The sequence below is a fragment of the Hippoglossus stenolepis genome, chromosome 1, assembly GCF_022539355.2.
Source record: "Hippoglossus stenolepis isolate QCI-W04-F060 chromosome 1, HSTE1.2, whole genome shotgun sequence".
Taxonomy (NCBI): Eukaryota; Metazoa; Chordata; class Actinopteri; order Pleuronectiformes; family Pleuronectidae; genus Hippoglossus; species Hippoglossus stenolepis.
In genome coordinates this window covers 1,149,760-1,171,016 of record NC_061483.1, presented here as the reverse complement: position 1 = coordinate 1,171,016, position 21,257 = coordinate 1,149,760, and the positions used below count along the sequence as shown (strand labels likewise).

The window sequence follows — 21,257 nt, the reverse complement described above, 5'->3', positions numbered from 1 at the left end:
TGGAACTGGATCTGTGACACGTTCTTTCTTTTCTGGAGGGTCACCAAGTGTTAGTCCGGCCCGACACCACAGCTGGCATATATCAACAGGTCTGTCGGACTAAACACTCACTGACTGCGACGGGGGGGGGGGAGAACCTGAGAGGCAACCCGTTTTATGCCGAGCAGCAGTTTCATCCAGAGGAGATGAAGAGGATTTGGTAGAATGTGGTCGAGCGGAGGTGACCCTGGACTCACGATCACGCAGCTCCACTGGGACACGTTAGCACACCAGTGGCCCAGGGTTCTGCTTCATGCTTTTCCTAAAAACATGTTTAGGTAACAAAAACAATAAATTAACATAAACTAACTTTGGAGACAATGTTACCAATCTTAAAATAAAGGCTTTTTTGCAAGTGAACCAATAAAAAATAACCGATTGTGAACAAGATATTTGAAGAACGCCATCAGGGAATTTCTTCAAATTTGGTACAAACATAAATTTGGACTCAAGGATGAACTCATTTGAATTTGGTGTTCAAAAGTCAAAGAGGCATAAAACTGCATCCAAACAATTTTATCATTCATAGTTTATTTATTGAAACTAAAAAAAAAGAACAAGCAGGTAATGAAGTGACTCAAGCAAACAGAGGTACAGATACAAATAATGCATTTGAAAAGGTCACTTTTTATTATTAAACCCCAAAGATGAATTCAATGAAAGTTCTCTCTCTCCCACACACGCGCACGCACACCTGTTTAAGCTACACTACTGCGATCTGCAGACGAGTCGTCTGTCAGACATAATTAGTGTTTGTGGAGAACACACTGAAGGCCTCTTCCCGTAACTGATGTTTTCTGCAGGTTGGTCAAATTGAGGGACGTCAGTCGTCATCACTCCTCATCTAAAATCATACACAAAAACAGGAGCATCCACAAAAACACGTCACGACCGTTCTCAAAACATCACAACTCTTCACCTCTCTGTACACGATTCTAAACATCAGTAATTAACCTGTAGTGTATGAAGATGATTCAAATAATACTATGAACTATGGTGTTTCTGTTTCGCTTGTCATTTGACAGCTGGGCCCCTGAAGCATCAGTAAAGGAGGAAGCCTCGTTATTGATCAAACATAATCAAACTGATTCACTCGGCAGGAAGCTCAATAAATCAACAAGTGCAGCTTCAACCTGGAATTTAAACTCCTGTGCAACACAGCAAATGGTTCCCAGACAGACCAAGAGGAGTCATCAGTGTTTTGGTCCACAGTCAATGCACTGAACACAATACAAGCATCAATATACAGAATAATCCAGAGTGGAGGTTTAGTTCACTTGAGACTGCTCCTGCTGACATTAAAGGTCGAGCTACTGAACCGTGAAGACAAGACGCACAAGACGCGTTCCACTGGCTTCACTCAATTCCTTTTTAAAGCAGAGTTCACACTACATGACTTTCAAACTCTGCACATCACAGAGCAGTTCACACTACGACCTGCTGTTGGTCTGAGTTCACACGACACGGCTGACTGACGGGGGGGGGGTCCACAAACATGAGGAACACACAGAGGAGGAGAGACACGGAGAGTCCGACTGATCGTGGAGGAGGTGAAACTGTTGTAAAGATGAGAGCGAGCAGCTCAGGCTCAAAGCCCAGGACAAGACCGACAGGGATTCTGACGGCTTTAAAATCATGTAGTGTGAACGCGGCTTTACGTGAAGAATCGACAACACCTGATCAAAACCTTGTGAAGGAAAAGAACCTTCAACCTACAAAATGCAGCTCGTGGCTGAGGCCGGAGGGAAATGTTTGCAAAGTCGTCTGAGAACTGGAGAAGCTTCAGCTCTTTCCCGGAGCTGAAGCTTCTCCAGAGCAGAAGAGCAGAGCTAAGCTTTGTGGCCAGATTTCTATATATTCTCTTAGTGTCGAGTCAGTCGAACATGACTCTTCCTCCTTGTCTGCTGCTGCACAGAGCGACATGATCTGAACATGGGACAGAGGTGGGGGGGTAAAAGGAAGGCGGACAGGAGACCTGAGGACGTCTCACACAGCGTCGAAGCATCAGATGATGTGAACAGAGGAAAGTGTGAAAAGGATAAAAACAACAGGGATTTGAAATGGTCTCCTTCCTCTTCTCCTGCACGAGGAGACGGGTCATCTCGAGGGGGAGGGCTCATCATTGCCGAACCTCCACGTAGTTGGCCGGGAAAAGGCCGTAGGCGCCTCTGCACACGCCCCTCCACCAGCCCTCGTCGATCATCTCGATGTTGGTGATGATGTCATCCGGGTCGAAGGAGATCTCGTCTTCGCCAGCTGAAACAGGAAAAGAGCGATTAGCGCCAAGACAGCTGAGATTCAGCCACAGTGACCCTTGACCTTAAAGTTCAATGTCCCACCTGCTTGGTAATCGTACAGAGCCACCGCCGTCACCCCGAGGTCCTCGCTGTACTCGTACTGCTGCGTGTCTGCAGGAGAACAGAAGTCTGTCACTCTGGTACAAGACGTCCGACTTTAAACTGCACTCTGCGCACATCTATACATGACTGGCTGGTTTTATACATTAGGATTCATATCGCTGACGCTCTCTCTTTGTGGTGAGTGTGAGTTTTAATGATTAAAGTTGTATCCCACTCAACCTTTTCAGTTTTATTCCCTCTCAGACGATTACAGTGCAGAAAGCTGATGAGTGATTCTTCTCTCATGCATCTCTCTTGAGTCTCTACATCAACACAGACGTCATGAGAGCTTTACCTGCGGCTTTGGTCTCCTCAGGCGTCAGGTACAGCTCCTCCTGCTGGTCGACCTGACTCTGTGGCTCGGCCTCATACAGCTGCTCTCCGTTCTCAGCTGCTTCGGGGGAAGCTTCCTCTGCGACCTAACAAGACACGTAATAAATGATCTGTTGAGCCAACTGAGAAATTGTCAGAACACAATAATGACTTTTCACACACACAAACTGACGATCATATTCATGTATTAATTAATCTAAGGGGTTGGATCCATGTTACCGGTCACTCTGATGTCCGGGCACTTGTCTCATAAACTCTGGAGCGAATCAATCAAACAAAGAAAACTGCAGTAATGTTCAGGTAGCTTCAGATCATGGGAACCAGCTCCCAGTCTGTGTTCAGGAGCCAGACACCATCTCTACATGTAACGCTCTCACCGCTCGAAGCAGATGTCGCCCACGTTGAGTTTGGTTCTTTCTTCCAGTTAATGAGGAGGTTTTTTTCTCCACAGTTGCCAAAGTGCTGCTCATTGTGGGACCTGTTGTTTCTCTATAGTTTTAAGGTCTGGACCTTAACATGTAAAGAGCCTTGAGATAATGTATGCAATGATTTGGCGCTATGCTAATAAGATTTAATTGAATTAAAGTTTGTTAAAGACAGAGACTGACACTAGTCACTTTGCAGCAGTGGGACGTAGTGGAGACCCTGTATTCAGGTTTCACTTATTGTCGTTTATCGCCTCGAGTGGGGGCGGGGCCTTTCCCGGGGTGTGTTGGTGTTAACTCCGCCTCCCTCCCAGACTCAGAGGAGAGAGCGACACGACTCGATCAAATACACACAGACAGAGCAGCTAAATGTTAGAACTTCACAGATTTACGTGAGAGGAAACCATCAGGACTCACGTGTTGTGCCGGTGCTGCAGTGGGCTGGACGGGTGGGGTTGGGCTGGGGGTGGGGCTGGGACTCGCAGCAGGCGCAGGAGACGGAGCTTTGGGCGTCTCTTGGATTTTACGGCGCGCCTCCTCCTGCTCCTGCTTCTCTTTGGCCTGTCGACGCGCTCGCTCCTCCTCCGTCCTCTTCCTGTCCTCCTCCTCCTTCTGCTTGGCGATGTTCTCGAAGCGAGCCTTGATGCTTCCTGTGCCGCTGCCGACTGAGGGAGGCGAGTTGGAGAAAGAAGAGAAGACGTGATGACGACTTCACAACGTGTTGCTAGACGACGTTAAACACAGCGGATGAACGCTCACCAGCCTCCACAGGTTTGGTTTTCTGATAAGCTGATGTCGGCTTCTCCACGTCCTCAAACGTCCCTGCGCTCTGTCCACCAGAGAGATAAAGACATGAGACAGAGCCCTGTACACACACACACACACACAGACACACACACACAGACACACACTTTACCTTGTCCATGCGGTCGTTCTGGACACCAAACTTCCCTCCAAATCCTTTTGAGTAATCTGGCGACAGGAGACAAGTGAAGGTGATTTTCTGTTGCTCGTTAAAGATTCAACCACAGTCGGCTCCATCAGAACGTTTCTCCAGCTCAGACCACAAACAACCACTGACTAGGTTATTGTATTTAACTCATACTCTTCATCGTCCTTCACAACCACACACTATGCTAACAACATGGCGTCGGTGTGAAACCCTCTCTGGTCTGAGACAGTTCAGATGAAGTCGACTGAGGCGTTTTCACAGGAAACAGCTGGAATGAGACAACAGGCTGACGAGCTCATGCAAACCTGCAGAGGAGGGACGAAATAAAAAGTGACGCAGACACAGACGGGAGAATCTCAACAGACACTTGGAGTCAAGCAGCCATCTTGACTCAGAAGCCTCCATAAAATGCACTGTGGCCAAATGACATCATGCGCAAGCTAACAAACAGCGTGTCAGCAGTGATGGAAACAGCAGGGGGGTTAGGATCATGAAACAGGTCTTGTTATGATGTGTAAACACCAGAGGAAGAACTTTATGGTCTGTATTCATATAAGACTTCTCTGGTCTTGATGACCACTCAAAGGTCAGCTCGATGCAGTGGCGCTGCCAAGAGGGGGCCAGCGGGGCCACACAGACACTTTGGCTAGAAGTATTGATGTGTACATCTACACCAGCGTTATGTTTTAACATCTCGTCCTCTGGTGTTAATGAGTTGGTGCTGCAAATGGGGGAGTCTGTCTCTTAAAAGAAAACAGCTGTTGGGAAGATGGAGCCAGAGCAGAAGCATCAGGCTGAGGGTTAGTGTCTGGGGAGAAGGGGGGTCTGTGCCTTTCTGGGACTCGTGCTTGGCCAGGCTCTCCTTGTGCTCATAGCCGAGGGCACACTGGTCCCGCCTCTCCTCTACCCCATAGTGCCCTCCAAACCCACGCTTATAGTCTGCAACACAACACACAGACATACACACGTATATGGACAGACACACAAAACAACACACACATATTCAAAGACAATGACACACCTGCCCTGAGGTTGAGGACACGTTGTTAGTGACGTGATGGAGACACATTCTAGTCTCAACTCTTCTCAGTGCAAGAGTTGATTTAGAAGAGAACAAAGCTTCTATCTTTGTATTATTAACTTCTAATCTTCTTCTAATCTTCTGTGTGAGAGATTCAGTGCCGAGTCCGACACGCTGATATAAATCTGCGCTCTGGTTCCTCTTCCTCTTTCTGAGCCGCCTTCTTTTCTGTTTTTTTCTAAACCGCAGATTGAGGAAGTCGTCAACCTTTGAACGAGCAAATCCACATACCACAGATGAAACCACATCCGAGCTGAGAGGGACGTTTTTTACAGTGACAACAATACAAGCGAAACTCAGGCTGCTTGTGATCACTGAGGGGGAAATGCTCCTCGTTCAAAGTTCTACGTGTCAATTGAGAAGTTTGATGGTTTTTAACCAGGGAAAGTTTCAAAATGTGTCTATAACTGGAAAATCAGGCTGAAACATGAGTAGTGTGAGCGAGACTGTTGTCGTCATAACGACCGGAGCAGCGCCGAGCGTCGAGCAGCTGCTCCGTCAGGATCTTAATGTTTTATATGAACACTCATATTAAAACAGGTAGATTCCAGATGCTCGTCTCTGAAAACCCATGAAACCCGATCAGTACCTTTCTGAGACTCGTGGAGCTGTAGTTTCTCCTGATGGTCCCATCCCAGAGCGGACTTATCTTGTCTGTCTGTCTGGACACCAAACTTCCCCCCAAAGCCCTTCACATAATCTGTGAAAACACACAATACACAAAGACAACAACACATTGTTAGTTCTGAAACCAGTTTGTGTTTTCTGACTACTTCTGGTTTGTGTGCATCACATGGATGAAACCAGTTTTATTGCGGAAGTATAATTTTTCTTGTTTCTTGTTTTCTTGTGAAGCCCCTCAGAGACGTCCTGTCCTCTGAGGAGACGAGTCAGTTTCGGTCAAACCTGCCTCCTCCGTGTGAGCAGATGGGACATGGACAAAACTAAAAGTCTAAAAGTACGTGTTCAATCAATGTTTCTCTAAGATGGTTTCTGTCTTTTTCATGTTTCTGATGAGTTTGGTTTTAATTAGTTGATTTAATGATACACAAACTGTCTCAGACGCCATGATTGAAAGCTGAGACTGACTCAGGATTGGTCGAGAGCATGTATGGGCGGGACATCGATACCACGGCTCCACTGCACGTTCACAACTTCACAGACTGACTGCAAGTGTTGTCAAAAGTGCAAGAGAGACATCCATCTTTATATAAAGTCTGTGGGTTTGATTGAGCACCCTCTAGTGGCTGAATATGACATGCGTTGATAATTCTTTAGTTCTTTAAATACCTGACATAAAGAAACGAAATCACTGATACAAACATTCTTTAAATGATCTATTGTGCAATACCTGCATTGACCTGACAACAGTGAAGTAACAAAACCACGTCTCAGTTTATATCGTTATGTTAAAGCAGATAATAATAAAAATAAACTTTATTGGTAAAGAACCTTTCATTCAAGACATTAAGCTCAAAGTTCCTCACACCTGTGGTTTGTTTCACACAGGCCGGGAGCACGTGTCAGAAAGTGGCCTCGGTATCAGATTACGAGCCACTTAGCACAGGATTGTGGAGGATTCCTGAGGTCACCAACACACAACCTGGACCAGGGGCCTGGATCAGGGGCATGACCAAGGGCCTGTATCAGGGGCCTGGATCAAGGGCTTGGACCAGGGGCCTAGACCAGGGTCCTGGACCAGGGGCTTGGACCAGGGTCCTGGACCAAGGGCCTGGATCAGGGGCATGGACCGGGGCCTGGACCAAGGGCCTGGACCAGGGGCCTGGACCAGGGGCCTGGATCAGGGCTTGGTCCAGGGGCTTGGTCAAGGGCCTGGACCAGGGGCCTGGACCAAGGGCTTGGACCAGGGGCCTGGACCAAGGGCCTGGACCAGGGGCCTGGACCAGGGGCCTGGACCAAGGGCCGACCAGGTAACGTGCAGGTGTGTCAGACAGGACGCTACAGAGCTGATCTGCTGGGACGAACCTACGAGTCCAGACAAGTCTCATGAAGCTGATGATACATCAGCAGCAATGCCAACAAAGCCCCCAGGGGGCACTCTACAGTCATTGCCCAAGAAGACTTGGACATGCAGCACGTCGTTGAACAATGTTAATGTATTTAAAGGCAGGAACAAATATTTAGTATATAATGAATTATTGCAGCGACAGCTCAATGTGGAAAACAATGAGCAAGACATGAATGAATTTCACTTTTAGTTTTTCCAGACTCTCAGGCGAAGGCTTCCTCTGACATCAGGTCTGGTTCAGCGGATCAAACCCACCTTTCTGCGACTCGTGCTTCTCCGTTTTGCCCTGGTACTCGAAGCCCATGGCGCTTTTGTCCACCTTGTCGGTCTCGATGCCAAACTTTCCTCCGAAGCCCTTCGTATAGTCTGTAAAAGTCCAAAGTTGAGAAGAGTAGAGTCAACTCACAGGAAAACGGTTCATATAAATGTTGCCTCTTCTTCGTCAGCATTGAATGAATCTAAGTTTGAAGCGAGTTGATCTGAGGTTTCACTGTGTTGTTCACAGGAGAAGTCACACAAACTCAGAACCTCTCATGTTACAGAGGTGTAAAGCTGCCATTATAGGAAGAATAGGAATTAACATTGTCACACTTCCCCAGAAAACCAGCTGGGTCGTAAACCAGCTCCAGACTCCGAGACGCTGGCAAATCAAAGTTCACATCTCACATGCGAGAGAAGACGAAAACGAACACATCGTTTGGGGGCTGACATGCGCAGACACAGGCTGAGGAATGAAGAGGGTAAAATGCTAAATAACAGGATGTGTCCGGACCTGAAGCCGCGCTCGCTCTCAGGCCGACGTGTCTGAGGGTGTTAGTGTGAATCCATCACAAGTCGAGACAAACCTTTCTGGGACTCGTGTTTCTCTGTTTTTCCCTGGTAATCGAAGCCCATCGCGCTCTGGTCGACACGATCCGACTGCACGCCGTATCGCCCCCCAAACCCAGTGGAGTAGTCTGCACAGGGAAGCAGGGAGGGGTCAAAGGTCAGGGTGAAGCAGCTTGGTAGCACACAGTGGTCATGGAGCAGCCTGTTGCCAAACTCTCCATCAGTACTTGAACTGACACGAACGAAAACAGTTGAAACACAATCACTGCCGTCGTCATCGTGAGAACGACAAATGTATTTATCACAATTATGTATTATATCAGTGTATCACATCAGAAATGTTTTACTCCCTAAAATCTATATCAGTCAGACTCAACTTCAAAGCTGGTTTCAAATCGAGGATAAACATTGGAAACCAGACGTTCACAAAACAATTTTCCTTGACACTCTGACCACCTGTTGATATGATACGTGTGCGTGAGACAGTTTTCTAGATGGAAAAGATACCAGCGTTAACAAAAGCTACCCGGCAGGTAAAGGATGTAAAGAGCGGCGGTGGATTCAGGAAGTCACCTTTCTGCGAGGCGTGTTTCTCCGTCTTCCCGGCGTACTCGAACCCGACAGCAGACTGGAACCAGACACAAGAAACAAACCCACTCAACCAGTTTGTTTGTTTTATCCCCGTCACAGTTTTCTGTTTTACTGTTAAAAGCTTTTAAACTGGTTTCACTTTAGCACATGTGATCAAAAATCTGTCCAGTGCGACTGTAAATGTTCCTTTGTCCACAGTCCCTGAGTAAAATACTCAGCACAGCAGTTTGTAGGTTCAGCTCTGTCGGCTGTGTGCTGGACAGAAACAGGACGTACCTTGTCCACGCGGTCGTCTAGAACTCCAAACTTCCCCCCAAAGCCCTTGGACGTGTCCGTCTGGGAGCAGTGTTTGGACAACTTGCTCTGGTAGTCGTGACCCACAGCAGACTGAATAAAGGACATGAAGGAAATCACAATGTTTATCTTGTGTGTTGATACTGTGATAAAAAAAGAGCAGGAAACAGCCAGAGGTTTGAAGTGGTGACGTCTGTCGATGCTGAGTGTGTGTTGTTGTGTACAGTGCTCAGTCATCACATTCACGCTGCAATGACCACACAACCCAGAGAGAGAGAGAGAGAGAGAGAGAGAGAGAGAGAGAGAGAGACAGAGAGAGAGAGAGAGAGAGAGAGAGAGAGGTGTGGATGGACACACGAACGTGGCATTTCAAACTGAGCTCTTATAAAACACACGTTTACAGGAGGTAGTGACCTGGTTTAAATTCAGCTTCAGGAAAAACTTGTTTTAATCCTGGAAAAGGAAAAAGCAGCAGGAGGAGATTTGATCGTCCATCGAGCTTTTCTCAGCTCACACAGAAGAACACGTTCTTCAGACCGAAGTGGAAACACTCGATCGAGAATCATTGATCTGTGTTGATGGCGTCAACTCGCCGGTGAAGTGTTCCGAACGATGGAGTCAACAGAGCACAGACCCTGACTTACTGTTCCAGCTTCATCTAATGTCATCGCTCTACCTTGTCCATGCGGTCCTGCTGCACTCCGAACTTCCCCCCGTACCCGTGCGAGGCCTTGGGCATGGTCTCCAGCTCCTTCTGCTTCAAGCTGGTGTGTTCCGTCGACACCGTCTCACGCAGCTGGTGGATACTAAACCCAGAGAGGACACAGGGACTCGTAACAGGGCTTTCAACAATGCATGTAGCAGCATGGGGGGGGGGGAAACATTTTACTCTTCCTCACTCGATGTGCTCCTGGTGTCCTGAGCCGGCCACCGTCTTGGCCCCCCAGCGCTGCTCCTTCTCCGACACGTCATTCTAGAGAACGGGGGAGAGAAGCGGCGGTGAGGAGGGTGAAGGATGAAACGAGGAGGATTCAAGTGAAATCGAGGAGGCGAGCACAGAAACCTCAAAGTCAGGGTCGGTCTCCCAGTCTTCGCCTCCGTCGTCGAGCGGCACGTTGACCGTCTGTCCTGCTGAGGCCTTCCACATCTTCGGCGAGGCTGCGTCACTCCAACTGAAACACGGGAGATAAGACTGAGGAGCTCAGTAAGAAAACCTTCAGAGAGGAGAGACGTTTATTTGAATGTAGAGGTAGAGAATCAACTGGAGGACATTTAAACCAAAAGAACCCACCACCTCGGACTTCATTCACTAAACCTGCGGTGTTCTTTACCGTCACAGCTGTTACAGATCCTGACAGCTGTTACAGATGTGACCCGGAATAACCTCCGTGCACGACCAGGTGCTGTGGAAACACTGAAAACAGCCTCAAATGACGGGTTGGGTCCGACCTGCGTGTTTGTAGCAGGAGGACGCAGAAAGTACACAAGTGGTTTGGATTGAATTGTGTTTTTAAACGTGGTTTCGTACGGAGACTGTTGGTTCTTGGTGTTTTCTGCTGAGTTTCATTATTTGTTTAATCTGCTGAACCTTTGATTGGAGGATTTCTTCCTGGACAACAGGGACATCTTGGTCTCTAGAGGTCAACGAGACTTTAGAAAGACTGTTAGAAACAGGATCTGAACAGGGACTCGGCGGGTTCTGGTCGGATTCTGGATCTTCTCCAGATCTCAACAAGCTTCCTGTGCTGACGCTGGATCCTGACTCGGCACGATGCGTCAGGAGACGTGTCCCCGGAGCAGCCTCCTCCTGACCGGGCCCAGCTCGGACCCGTGAGCCGGGGACCTGTGTCAGGAGAACCGCACCCATCTGCTGCACGCCCCGGGCCCAGGAGGGAGAGGAGGCCCACAGGAGTGAGGCTGCTCCGGGGAACGAGCAGCAGCTGCTCCCGGTGCAGAGTCGGCTCTCCGGTCAATGTCGGACCAGACGAACTGGGTCGAGCTCGATTCTGTCACGTGACGTTTGAATCGTTTTCCACCAGAACCGGAAGGTCTAATTGCTGCGGAGGTTTCTGCTCCGAACCGAAGCAGCTCCAGGGTCTCGCCGCCTCTCGGGCTCCGGCCCCGGGGCCAGCACCTCAGTGACGGTCGAGTCAGAACCGGAGGACTCGACGCTCCGTGACATTGTAATAAAAACACGTTTGATTGGGTTTTCCCTGAGATCCCGGCTGCGGTCACTTCCTGTCCCAGTTCCCAGCAGGTAGCTAACAGGCTAATGCTAACACGTCTCCTGCTGGGAACTGGAGCCGCCGTCCGGCGTCGCGTCCCCGGCCCCGGGCTCAGGTACTCACCGTCCACGACGAGGCTCCGGTCAGAGGGCACGGTGAGTCGCTGCGGTGTCCCCGGTGTCCACGCTCCGCTTCCGGCTCCAGTTTCAGCTTCGAACCTGCGACGAGTCCGTCCGGATCACTTCCGGCTCTCCCAGTATCCAGCCCTGACGTCACCGGGTGGGCGGAGACAGGGGAACATTTTCCTTAAACTTCAATTTAACTAAAAACGTATTTAATTAATTTTTATAATGAAACAAACAGATTGTTACTAATGATAAAGATTAAAACATAATCAAACCTCCTGATCAGACGTTTCTGTAAAGTGACACTTAAAATACTTATTTTGATTCTACAGGCAAACTCAGACTTTAAATCTAATCTTATTAATTTTATTTTATTTTAAAATAAAAAACTAAAGTGTGAACTTGATGGGAAACTCCCAGTTTGTACTTGTAAACAATAATAAAAATACAAGCAAATAATTCATAAAACAATTAACAATACAAGTTGCAATGATTAGACAGTTATGTAACATGGTGTAATACTGACATTTATATTAGTATTATATTATTTTAATACTTTCTTTTAGAATAAAAAAAAAAGCTAACTACCCTTTTAGTCAGGCTTTTAATTTAATTATATTTATTCTCTTTCTCTCCATTTATTTAAACGTCTTTAAAACATTAGGATTTTAAGATAAAACTACAAGAATCTAGATTTTATTTATTATTAGGTGTAAATTAATTATTTTATTAACAATTCATAATTTTAAACCAGTAGTTTCTTATCTCAAACTTGTAAACTTGTACAGAAACATCAGTAACCAGTTGGGTTCCTCCACTTTTATAATGTCTGAGAGTTGTTTAAAAAAATTTTTATTGATATTATTTATTAACATTAATTTGGGAAACACAGAACCAAACTAAATAAAATAGAATAAATCAAAAACAGAACAGAGGACTTATCACTTATCTCAGTTGGTTTCTGCCGTTTCCACACAATAAAATAAACCTGCAGTTTAATGCATCTTCGTCTTTTCTGTGGACTCTTAGATTGTATAACTTCTAAAAGTGTTATACAATCTAATATTTGTATTTCATGTTTTCGTTTCTTGGTCTCTGCAGTAACGTGTGAAGTACAATTTGGTTTTGCCTTCAGTTACAAAACATGACGTTTTTTAATTGAACAATTAAAACCAAAAATTGTTGAAGCCTTTGTTTCTACAAATGAAACTGTAATAAAATACTTTTTTACATTAAAGAATCTTTTTATGCTGATCAGAAACAATCTTATGAACTCGCTGTTATAAAACATGAAAATAAAGTGGGCTGAAAACCTTTCACAGCTTGAACAATAATTCTTAGAAATAACATTTCATTTTGGCATTATTTAGAAAATAAGAATTTATTGTGCACCCAATTTAAACTCATGTATACATTTATATAATTGGAAATTAATTCCAAGTAATTGTTTAACAGCAAATGTCATTCATACAATGAAACCGAGACAAGTTCGCTGCTGTCGACTTATCCCACATTTTACATGTAAAACACATCGATGCTGAAAAGAGAAGCGTCAGCCTTTGTGTCTGCAGTGGAAAATAAGTTTCAGTATTTTATTGAAAGTAAGCAATAAATAATACTGTGATAAAAATAGTTTATAAGTACTCAGACTGTACATCATAGTTACAAGATCAGAAAATTCAACAGGTGGAGGAGCGGGAATAAAACAACAGCAATATGATTTGCATTGTGCCTACGTGACGACATCACAAACAGAAGTGTCTCTACTTGAAGCTTGAACTACATGAAGTGTGAGAAGACAGAAAACTCTTCGGTTCCGTGCGGGTCGCGGTGGAACCGGTGTTGTGAGAGTGGACGAACTAAGACGTGGAAAACAAACCGGGGCTGGAGCTCTGAACGGCGATGAGTAATAAATAAGACGACAGATGAGTTCAGAAACAATAAGGCTTGATATGAAATCTTCATACAAAGTGTTTTTAAAAAAAGGGGAGTTTCTGGGTGGATGGTGATCTCGTCACGGCGAGGATCCACTGAGGCCTCGGTGAAGTTGGTCCATCAAAGGAGTTTCCACACTCCGGACTCATGGGTTCGTGTGAGTCCGACTGTTTCTCCAGAGGGGAGGGAGGTTCGTTTTGTTTAAAGGGACAAACGGGGTTGGGTGGGGTTTAGTGGAGGAGTTTCTGCATGCAAGGTCGACGGGAGAGAACCTGGAATTCTGTTTCGCTTGCATCTGAAAGTAGCCCTGTTTCCCCCCCGCTACTGATATATGGCTTTAATTCTTAAATTCAAGAGTTTCATTTTGGTATCGCAGATATGAAAAAACAAAAAAGAGAAAAAGGAAATATTCTGTGTGTGTGTGTTTCACGTGATGTGCAGCCGCCATCACCCGGCGTGCCAGCAGTTATTCTAAAGGTGATGACGACTCACAGAGTTGAGAAGTTTGTGAAACTGTCTGACGACTCCAGCAATTTGTCTGATATTCACACTTCCCTTGACCTAAGAGCTGCATTTACACAAAGTCACAGGTAGTAAGCTACAAAGAAATACAACAGTTAAAAAGGGCAAAGGATATGAATTAAGTTATATCACATGTCAAAGTCACTTAAGCATAAATTCAATGATTAGAATTCAAATCAAAAGAGGAAAAAAAACGTACATCTGGTCAATAGAATCAGGATTATAAAAAAGATTAGATAAAATGTCTGTTGGTAGAAATATACAAACTCCAGACAGTAGAAACATTCAGTTACATACATCTGAGAGCTGAGCTTAATATGGGCACAGTGGAGAAAGGTTTATTCTTAAAAAGTGGGTGGATTAAGAGGATAAAAGGATTACACAGTCATTTCTAAAATCAATTAAATGTCCCATTGGTTTACATAAATATAACAAATGTAGATAAATCTAACACGCTTCCTCTGGGGATACGCAGATTGATGAGTAAAGGTCTTTTTCTGTGATGACAACAAAACGTGTTTTTAGTGTCTTTGAAAGCAAATTCAGTTCATCATCCTGGTCTTGAACGCAGGGAATTCCCCTTCCTCCTCTGACCAGCGGTTACCTATAGAAATAATGAGGATAAACTGAGACGGGGAGAAGAGAGATGAACGGACACGAGAGGGGGAAGCAGGACAGAAGCCGGGTGAGAAGATGGAGGTGGAGGAAAGGTGGAGAAACAAGGGGAAGAAAGAGGAGAGGCGTAAAACGTGCGTTATTAGAGCCGAGAAACTCCGGAACAAAGAAAGCTGCTTCTGTTCGGAAAGAGACGAGCAGCTCTACAGTGAGGACAACAGCTGCTCTCTTTTCAAAGTGACCAGTGGAGGCTGTGTTCTTACCGTTGTGTGTTAACAAGAGTAGGTCCTGACTGTGCCAGTGTCCAGCCTCTGTATAGACTCACTTCCTGCACGTCCATGTTGGCGAGAATCACATGCGAAGACGTGCCGTTAGTCACAGCATCATAAACAGACAGCAAAGCAACAAAGCCATTCGAGACGTGACACGTTAGAGCGAAACTGCTCATCAGAAACTGTTTGAGTAACAGTAATGAAAGAGCGCACACACACACACACACACACGCACACGCAGACACATGCCCACATCTCCTTCCTCCGCTTACCGTCCATCGGGCTCCTCTTTGGTTGTGTGGAGGGAGATGAGGAACCGCTGCTGTTCACCCGGAAGTTGGCGGGGAGCGTGTCTGACGCACCCAGGGACATCCCCCTCATGTCTTTGGGCCGAAACTTCTTCCTCCACGACGGAGCTCGGCGGAAGTTCTTATCGTCGTCCTACAAGAGAGGAGGTGGAGAACGAGGGGGGCAGAGAGGTGTGGAACAGAGAGGGAGTCATCTTCAAACTCGGCTGCTCACTCGGTTTGTGCCGCTGTGTGTGTGTGTGTGTGTGTGTGTGTGTGTGTGTGTGTGTGTGTGTGTGTGTGTGTGTGTGTGTGTGTGTGTGTGTGTGTGTGCGTCCTGTCACCTCTTCCATCCTCCTCTCTGTGCCGATGGCCAGCAGACTGTTGTATTCACGCTCGAGAGTCGTTCTGGCCTGGAGAAGAAATACAACAATTAGTTTTCATTAGATTTTCAGTTACTTACACAATCACAAATTCTCTGCTGCTTTTTAACACACCCCTTTGGTTTGTAATTTTCTTTTTGACCGAATAGAATAAAACTTTGAAGTTTGAAATGTTGTGTGTGTGTGTGTGTGTGTGTCTACCTGTGTGTTCTGCATGGGGATCTGCAGCAGCAGGGCCAGGGTGTTGTGATCGAAGGTCTCGTCCAGAGCGAGCAGTGCGCCGTGGACTCCGCTCTCGTAGAGGCTACCGCTGTACTCTTTAAGTCCGATGGCGTGAATCCAGCCGATCAGGCGCTCGTTACTCCACACCAGCACGTCTGAAACAACACTGCAGCGTCACACAAGTCCAGCGTACCAGCGTGTTACTGAATCTGAACAACAGCGTGGTGTTTTCTACCTCTGAGCTCCAGCTGACACTCGTCTCGCCTCCTCTCAAGCTCCGTCCTGTCGTAGTTGAGCCTCCTCAGACACATCACTCCGCACTGAAAACTGTTCCTATGGCAGAAACACACACAAACGGTTCTTCACTGTTCATCTCGATCCAGATGGTTTATCTTAGGAAAAACTACTCTGGTTTCACCGATTTCAACTGAACGATTTCAAGTTGAACAGGTTTGAGGCCACAACACAAGTAATGTGGGATGATTTTATGTGTTTATCAACCCAAGAGTTGACCTTCCCTGTGTTTTACCTGTGGAAGCTGTCCACCATCTTGAGCTGTCCCCTGAGGTCCTTCTTTGTGAGGTGGTCGAGCATGCGGGCGTCCACCAGGGACTCCATGAAGTAGGAACGGTACTGAGGGAGACCGAGGCTGGGCAGCCACTCGTTACCAATCCACTCGTGGTTCATTTCTCCGTACGCCAACGTCTAAGGTGAGAGAGGAGCAGGCTTGACCAGTGTTTGAGCGAGTGTGTTGAAAAGATGAAATATACAAGAGTTTGTAACTTTTGTAAAGAATTCAGATCACGTTCTAACTACTAGTGAACAAATCCATAAAGAACAGACGCCCATTATTCCAGGTGTCTGTCTGTAGCTAGTTTTTAGTGTGAATCACCAAACTTGAAAACAGAATTAGTGAAACATGGCGGAGGGAAAACCGAGACGTCTCATTAACACAGTAAAAGATGGAGTTGAGAACAACAGAATAAGAACGTGAGCGTAGGTGGGTTTTCGGGGGAACGTGTGCAAACCTGGGCCCAGCTACCCTCGTCATCGTCCTGGTGTTAACGTGGTTAGTGAGCATGGTGAGAAGAAAAGACAGGCGGGGGTTAGTGAGGCGGCCGTGCTGGGAGAGAGCAGCTTCATGTGGAAAAGATAAGTCAACCAACAAGACAAATTAATGGTGACGCATCAAAGAGGAAAAATAAATACATTGACATTGTAGGTGTGAGCGATATGAAGGAAATCCTCCTTCACTCATTAGTGTTAGATTTTGTTCTCTCTTGATTTCCTCATAGAGAAACTGTCCACGATGGCAGACAGATATTAAAAAGAATAAACTGTGCGACAACCTCCTGTTTCAGTCAATCTCCTCATATTGCCCAAACCTAACAGAGCGGGAGTCTTTCATGCAAGTCGACTATTCACAACCACAGAAATAAAGATGGACGACATGACGGCTCCTAAAGAATATTTTGGCTTCACTTTTGTACAGTGGTAGGAAGTGGAGACGGGTCATCCATCGTTATTTATGCTCCGAGTTCAGAATAGAGATGTTCCGACACCAGCATAGGAAATTACTCCGGTACTGCCGAACACGCCGAGTCGGGCAGCGGCGAGTACGTGAATCTATGAACTAATCCGATACCACATCTTTAAAGTATATTAGTTTCACCCAGATAAAACTGCAGAACTGGAGAAGAGGAGATTTCCCACAAGTAAAACATGTGTATGCAAGATTTTTGTTTGAGATCCTGAAAATGTAAATAAAAACTTCTGTTATTAATTCTCTGTATGTATTTGTTTTTCATCTGAGCCACATACATGTTAGAAATCATCACTTCATGCAGGTCGGCAGAATGTAGCTGTTAAAATACTTTGTGTTAAGTATATATATATTTTTTAAATGCATCGGTATCGGATATTCAGTATCGGCCGATACGTCAGGAAGAGAAAAAGGTATCGGAAAATCTCTAGTTCAGAACACGGCATTTTGTATTTTAAATGCTCGATTCTGTCAAACACACAAAAGAGCCGTTAATCTGAGCAGCAGCTGTATGCTACAACACTACACTACTACATTACCACACTACTACAACACTACTACATTACCACACTACCACACTACTACAACACTACATTACCACACTACCACACTACTACAACTCTACACACACAAACACTAGCTGATGTAAAAGCAGATAAACAGTATAAAGTCTAAAGAATGAGACAAATCACGGACTAGCAGAAAGAACGAGGTCTTGTTCCAAGTTGCCCTGTGAGTCTCCAGAGAGCCAGAGGACGTGAGACGAAATATTTGAGATAAATGTTGGAGAGATCGACCACGATAACGTGACGTTAACACGTGCACGTGGCGAATGAGGTCTGGACGTCCCGAAGGCAACTCGGAACAAACCTCCACAGTCACCATAGATGTGAGAAGCCACCAGTGTACGGCCAATCAGGACGGACTAACCGTGGGAGGTGTGGCTGCCAACGTTTCCATTTCTTCATGAGTGACCCAAACATTTCCTGTTGTCTGATCATGTGACACCCCCGCCCCAATCACAAGTGAGAGAAGAGTGCAAAGAGGGAGGAGTGACGGAGGACAGGCAGAGAATGGGATGAGGAGAAAAATCAACAAGTGCTTGTTCATTTATTGTTATCACAGAGTGAAGCCAGAGCTCGATCCCATCGTTAGTAAATGTTACGTTTATAAGAAGTTCAAATGTTAACGTGATAATCAAACAGGAGATCTGAGGCTTTGAAAGCAGAACATGTGACTATGTGTCGTCATCAATCTGCATCGACCCGACAGGTTAGTACCGTTCTCGACGTGGGGGGGGCCGAGGGGCTGGTGAGGGACATGATTTCCTGGATGGCGAGGCGGAGCTTCAGACGATGCAGCGGGTTGCTGATTCCAATCTCCCGTTGGATCTCCGTGTCCGACAGCGCTGACATTATGGCTCCGCTCTTCACGTTGGCGCGGCACGCAGCCACGTACCAGGCCGGCATGCCCACCCACAGCTGGTCAGAGACAGAGCGGTGGGTTAAATGGACATTTACCAATGAGAGCAGATTTCAGACGAGCTGTGTCGGTGTCGTACCTCCAGCCAAACCACGACAGTTGGTCCGTCCCACTGGGCGAACGGCAGGCCCTGCATGCGAGCCTCCTCCAGTAATTCATGCCTGAGACACAAAACATGTATTTAAGACAATTTACAATAAGAGCTCACTTTCCACAGAACATATGAAGCCCACAAGTTAAAAACCCACAATATGCACTCGATCAAATTCACCTTTTAAAATACGCATGAACACAACCCCGGGATGTCGACCGACATGCAGACCAGAGCAGAGAGCAGGAGTTTGAGAGAAAACAGAGAAACTGAAACCCGGGAAGATTCAAACAGAGACGCATTCATCTGGAAAACCTTTGTCAGAAAGGTGTGTTGTTAAAGCAACACTATGTAACTGTTACTGAGCCACAGCGCCACCTGCAGTTACACGTGGGATTAATTCAGTCAGACTCCCATGTCCGAGCAATGCAGTGGTTTCATGTAAATAAAAGTGTCTCAATGTGTTGACTCTGACTGTGACGTCCCTCTGGATATTACCCATGATCCTCTGCTTCCTGCCCCAGAACAGCTGCTGCTGTAACAAATCCACCAAACTCTGTTCAGAATTCTTCATGTTTCAAAGTTTCCAGCTGAATATTGGAGATAAACTCTGGTTTTTAATAACTTCAGAGTGTTTCTAACTGATCTCAGTTCAGCTTCACTCTTCAGCTGCAGCTGGTTGTGACAGTTGAAGCTGACTCTCAGTCAGTTCTTCTCACAGGAGATGGAACCCACTCAGCAGAGTCACAGAGAACAGACGCTCAGGGAGAGGAGGAGGAAACTTTCTCATGTTCACACTAAACATCAGTTTAATCAAGCTGCTGGTTTAAGGTGAAACATTTGCATAATGTTGCTTTGAACACCGGCGTATTACAACCAAACATGTTTGTGGAAACCTCCTCCTGCTGCTTTCAAGCCTCGACTCTCCAGGTTCGACCACGTGGGTCTTTAGTTGAGGACCTGAGGTCACAGCCAGAGCTTCAGCACTGTGGAACTTTATAATTATCATTAGTGACGTTTTCTCCCAGAACCAGTGCTTTGAGAGTCCACTTTGCAAATCACATTTAGTATGAATGCATTCCGCTACAACTGTAAGGAACATGCACACAGGGAAGTATTGAGGACAGAGAAACCTTAGCTTACGAAATGTTCATTCATTTCATGCACATTCTCAGGTTGTAATATAGAAACATTACTGGACAATCCAGGCAGTGTTTGAAACGCAGCTATAAAAGCTCTGACGATGTCAAATGAAGAAAACTGTACTTGGCCACTAGATGGGGCTGTGTGGCACAAACAGATCTGCCATAAAAAATATTAAAGAAACTAATGTTCTTGTTGTTGCTTTAGTGAAATCCTGAGGACACCAACAAGAACACAGTGATTCTGCTCAGGTGGTTTATTACTTCTCACAAAAAACCCAATAACTATCTGGTTGAATTCTGCCATTAACCACCTTTCCTGTAGTTGCAGTGCATAACTTCATGCCGCGATAGGAAAACTGCGAGAGGAAAGTTTTGTCACTCACTAAAAATCAGCACACGCACATTCCTGTTAGTTAAGCTCCTCTGTGGATAGCAGGGTAAAGAGCAGCACGGAAAAGCCATCAGACATTCAGAGGGACAGTCGTTTGGGGTCCTCGGTTATTGGTGAGGTCAATGTGAAGCCAAGTGTGGGAAGAAGAAAAGGCAAAGTAAAAGCAACATGAACCAACTTACCCTGTCTTTGGACTACACGTGGAATGAGAGGGGGGTGATAAAAAAAAGAAAGAATGAATTGATGCTAATTTAGGAAGCTAAACAAAATTCATGGTGTTGGCAACGTGTCAAAGAAAACTGAAGGGAAAAGTGATCCAATCTGTGTGGAGATAAGTGCAATGGAAATAAGTGGGTGTGGGATGGAAGGAAGATGAGCTGATAGAGTGAGAGCAGGAGGTGAGCGAGTGAGTCAGCTCAGGACAGTTTACATTATGAACATTATGCTCCAGTACAGCCGTCCTGTAAATTAGAGCGTTATCTTGTCATCTTTCAACTTCATTCTCAGTCTAGTTTATTTGTGGAGACAGCAGAGGGCCGAGACATTGTTAGGAAGCCACCTACTTCTTCTGCAGCTTCCGGTTCTTGTCTGCAGGGCCCCCCAGGGTGCCCATTCCTAATCCATCCTTAGGAGAGCTCTCTGCCTCAGGCGTGCCAGCTGAGAACAAACACCATGTTCAGATTATATGGACTGGAACAACAATACTGGCAGCAGGGAGTGACATAACAAATACATATTAGGGCTGGAAACCTCGAGGCACCACACGATTCCATTCTGATTCAGAGGGGTACGATTATTCATTTTTTTTATCACTGTGACTAGAGGTGTGCATCTTCACTAGCCTCATGATTTAAGCTTAAAAAGTATTCTAGACTGTTACTGTTTTTGCATCTGTCCTGATCCTGAAGCAGCGCTGGTTATAATTATGCAGCGGCGGGACATGAATGTAGCGGAAAACATGAATCGATTATCTTCTGTCTGCATCGATGCAGAGTCGTCCACGTCCGCATCAGGATGCGTTGAAAAAACTATAAATGTCCCACTCTTA

The 21,257-nt window shown here is 45.9% G+C and overlaps 2 protein-coding genes across 22 annotated transcripts in view; both read right to left on the bottom strand.

Moving 5' to 3' along the window:
* Positions 1 to 553: 553 nt before the first annotated feature.
* LOC118107782 (src substrate cortactin) lies at positions 554 to 11,478 on the bottom strand. 4 transcript variants are annotated; one of them, XM_035155678.2, is made up of 16 exons: positions 11,320 to 11,478; positions 10,035 to 10,143; positions 9,871 to 9,944; positions 9,648 to 9,777; positions 8,954 to 9,064; positions 8,660 to 8,714; positions 8,104 to 8,214; positions 7,514 to 7,624; positions 5,819 to 5,929; positions 4,980 to 5,087; positions 4,113 to 4,168; positions 3,956 to 4,025; positions 3,614 to 3,861; positions 2,734 to 2,857; positions 2,379 to 2,447; positions 554 to 2,295 (listed from the first exon to the last, which is right to left on the bottom strand). In XM_035155678.2, exons 2-16 carry the CDS (start codon positions 10,116 to 10,118, stop codon positions 2,159 to 2,161), a joined length of 1,599 nt encoding a protein of 532 aa, XP_035011569.1. In that variant the 5' UTR covers positions 10,119 to 10,143; positions 11,320 to 11,478; the 3' UTR covers positions 554 to 2,158. The 4 variants fall into 4 exon arrangements, with proteins under 4 accessions (XP_035011569.1, XP_035011572.1, XP_047195995.1 ...); XM_035155681.2 differs by having other exon boundaries at positions 10,035 to 10,185; positions 11,320 to 11,472; XM_047340039.1 differs by lacking the exon at positions 11,320 to 11,478 and adding an exon at positions 10,303 to 11,294.
* A 1,197-nt stretch (positions 11,479 to 12,675) lies between these two features.
* The window catches only part of ppfia1 (PTPRF interacting protein alpha 1), a 37,180-nt gene continuing 28,598 nt past the window's right edge, over positions 12,676 to 21,257 (bottom strand). For 5 of the 18 annotated variants that reach the window (XM_035155647.2, XM_035155655.2, XM_035155651.2 and 2 more), the window contains 12 exons: positions 20,773 to 20,866; positions 20,392 to 20,403; positions 18,662 to 18,743; positions 18,381 to 18,581; positions 18,031 to 18,093; positions 16,586 to 16,612; positions 16,087 to 16,262; positions 15,793 to 15,890; positions 15,537 to 15,712; positions 15,297 to 15,365; positions 14,938 to 15,106; positions 12,676 to 14,382 (listed from right to left, as the gene is read on the bottom strand). In XM_035155647.2, the coding sequence (XP_035011538.1) occupies positions 14,321 to 14,382; positions 14,938 to 15,106; positions 15,297 to 15,365; positions 15,537 to 15,712; positions 15,793 to 15,890; positions 16,087 to 16,262; positions 16,586 to 16,612; positions 18,031 to 18,093; positions 18,381 to 18,581; positions 18,662 to 18,743; positions 20,392 to 20,403; positions 20,773 to 20,866 (1,229 nt within the window). In that variant the 3' untranslated portion in view covers positions 12,676 to 14,320. Of the gene's footprint in view, positions 14,405 to 14,656; positions 14,722 to 14,937; positions 15,107 to 15,296; positions 15,366 to 15,536; positions 15,713 to 15,792; positions 15,891 to 16,086; positions 16,263 to 16,585; positions 16,613 to 18,030; positions 18,094 to 18,380; positions 18,582 to 18,661; positions 18,744 to 20,391; positions 20,404 to 20,772; positions 20,867 to 21,257 lie in introns of all 18 variants that reach the window. The other 13 variants (XM_035155648.2, XM_047339998.1, XM_035155653.2 and 10 more) reach the window with 9 other exon arrangements.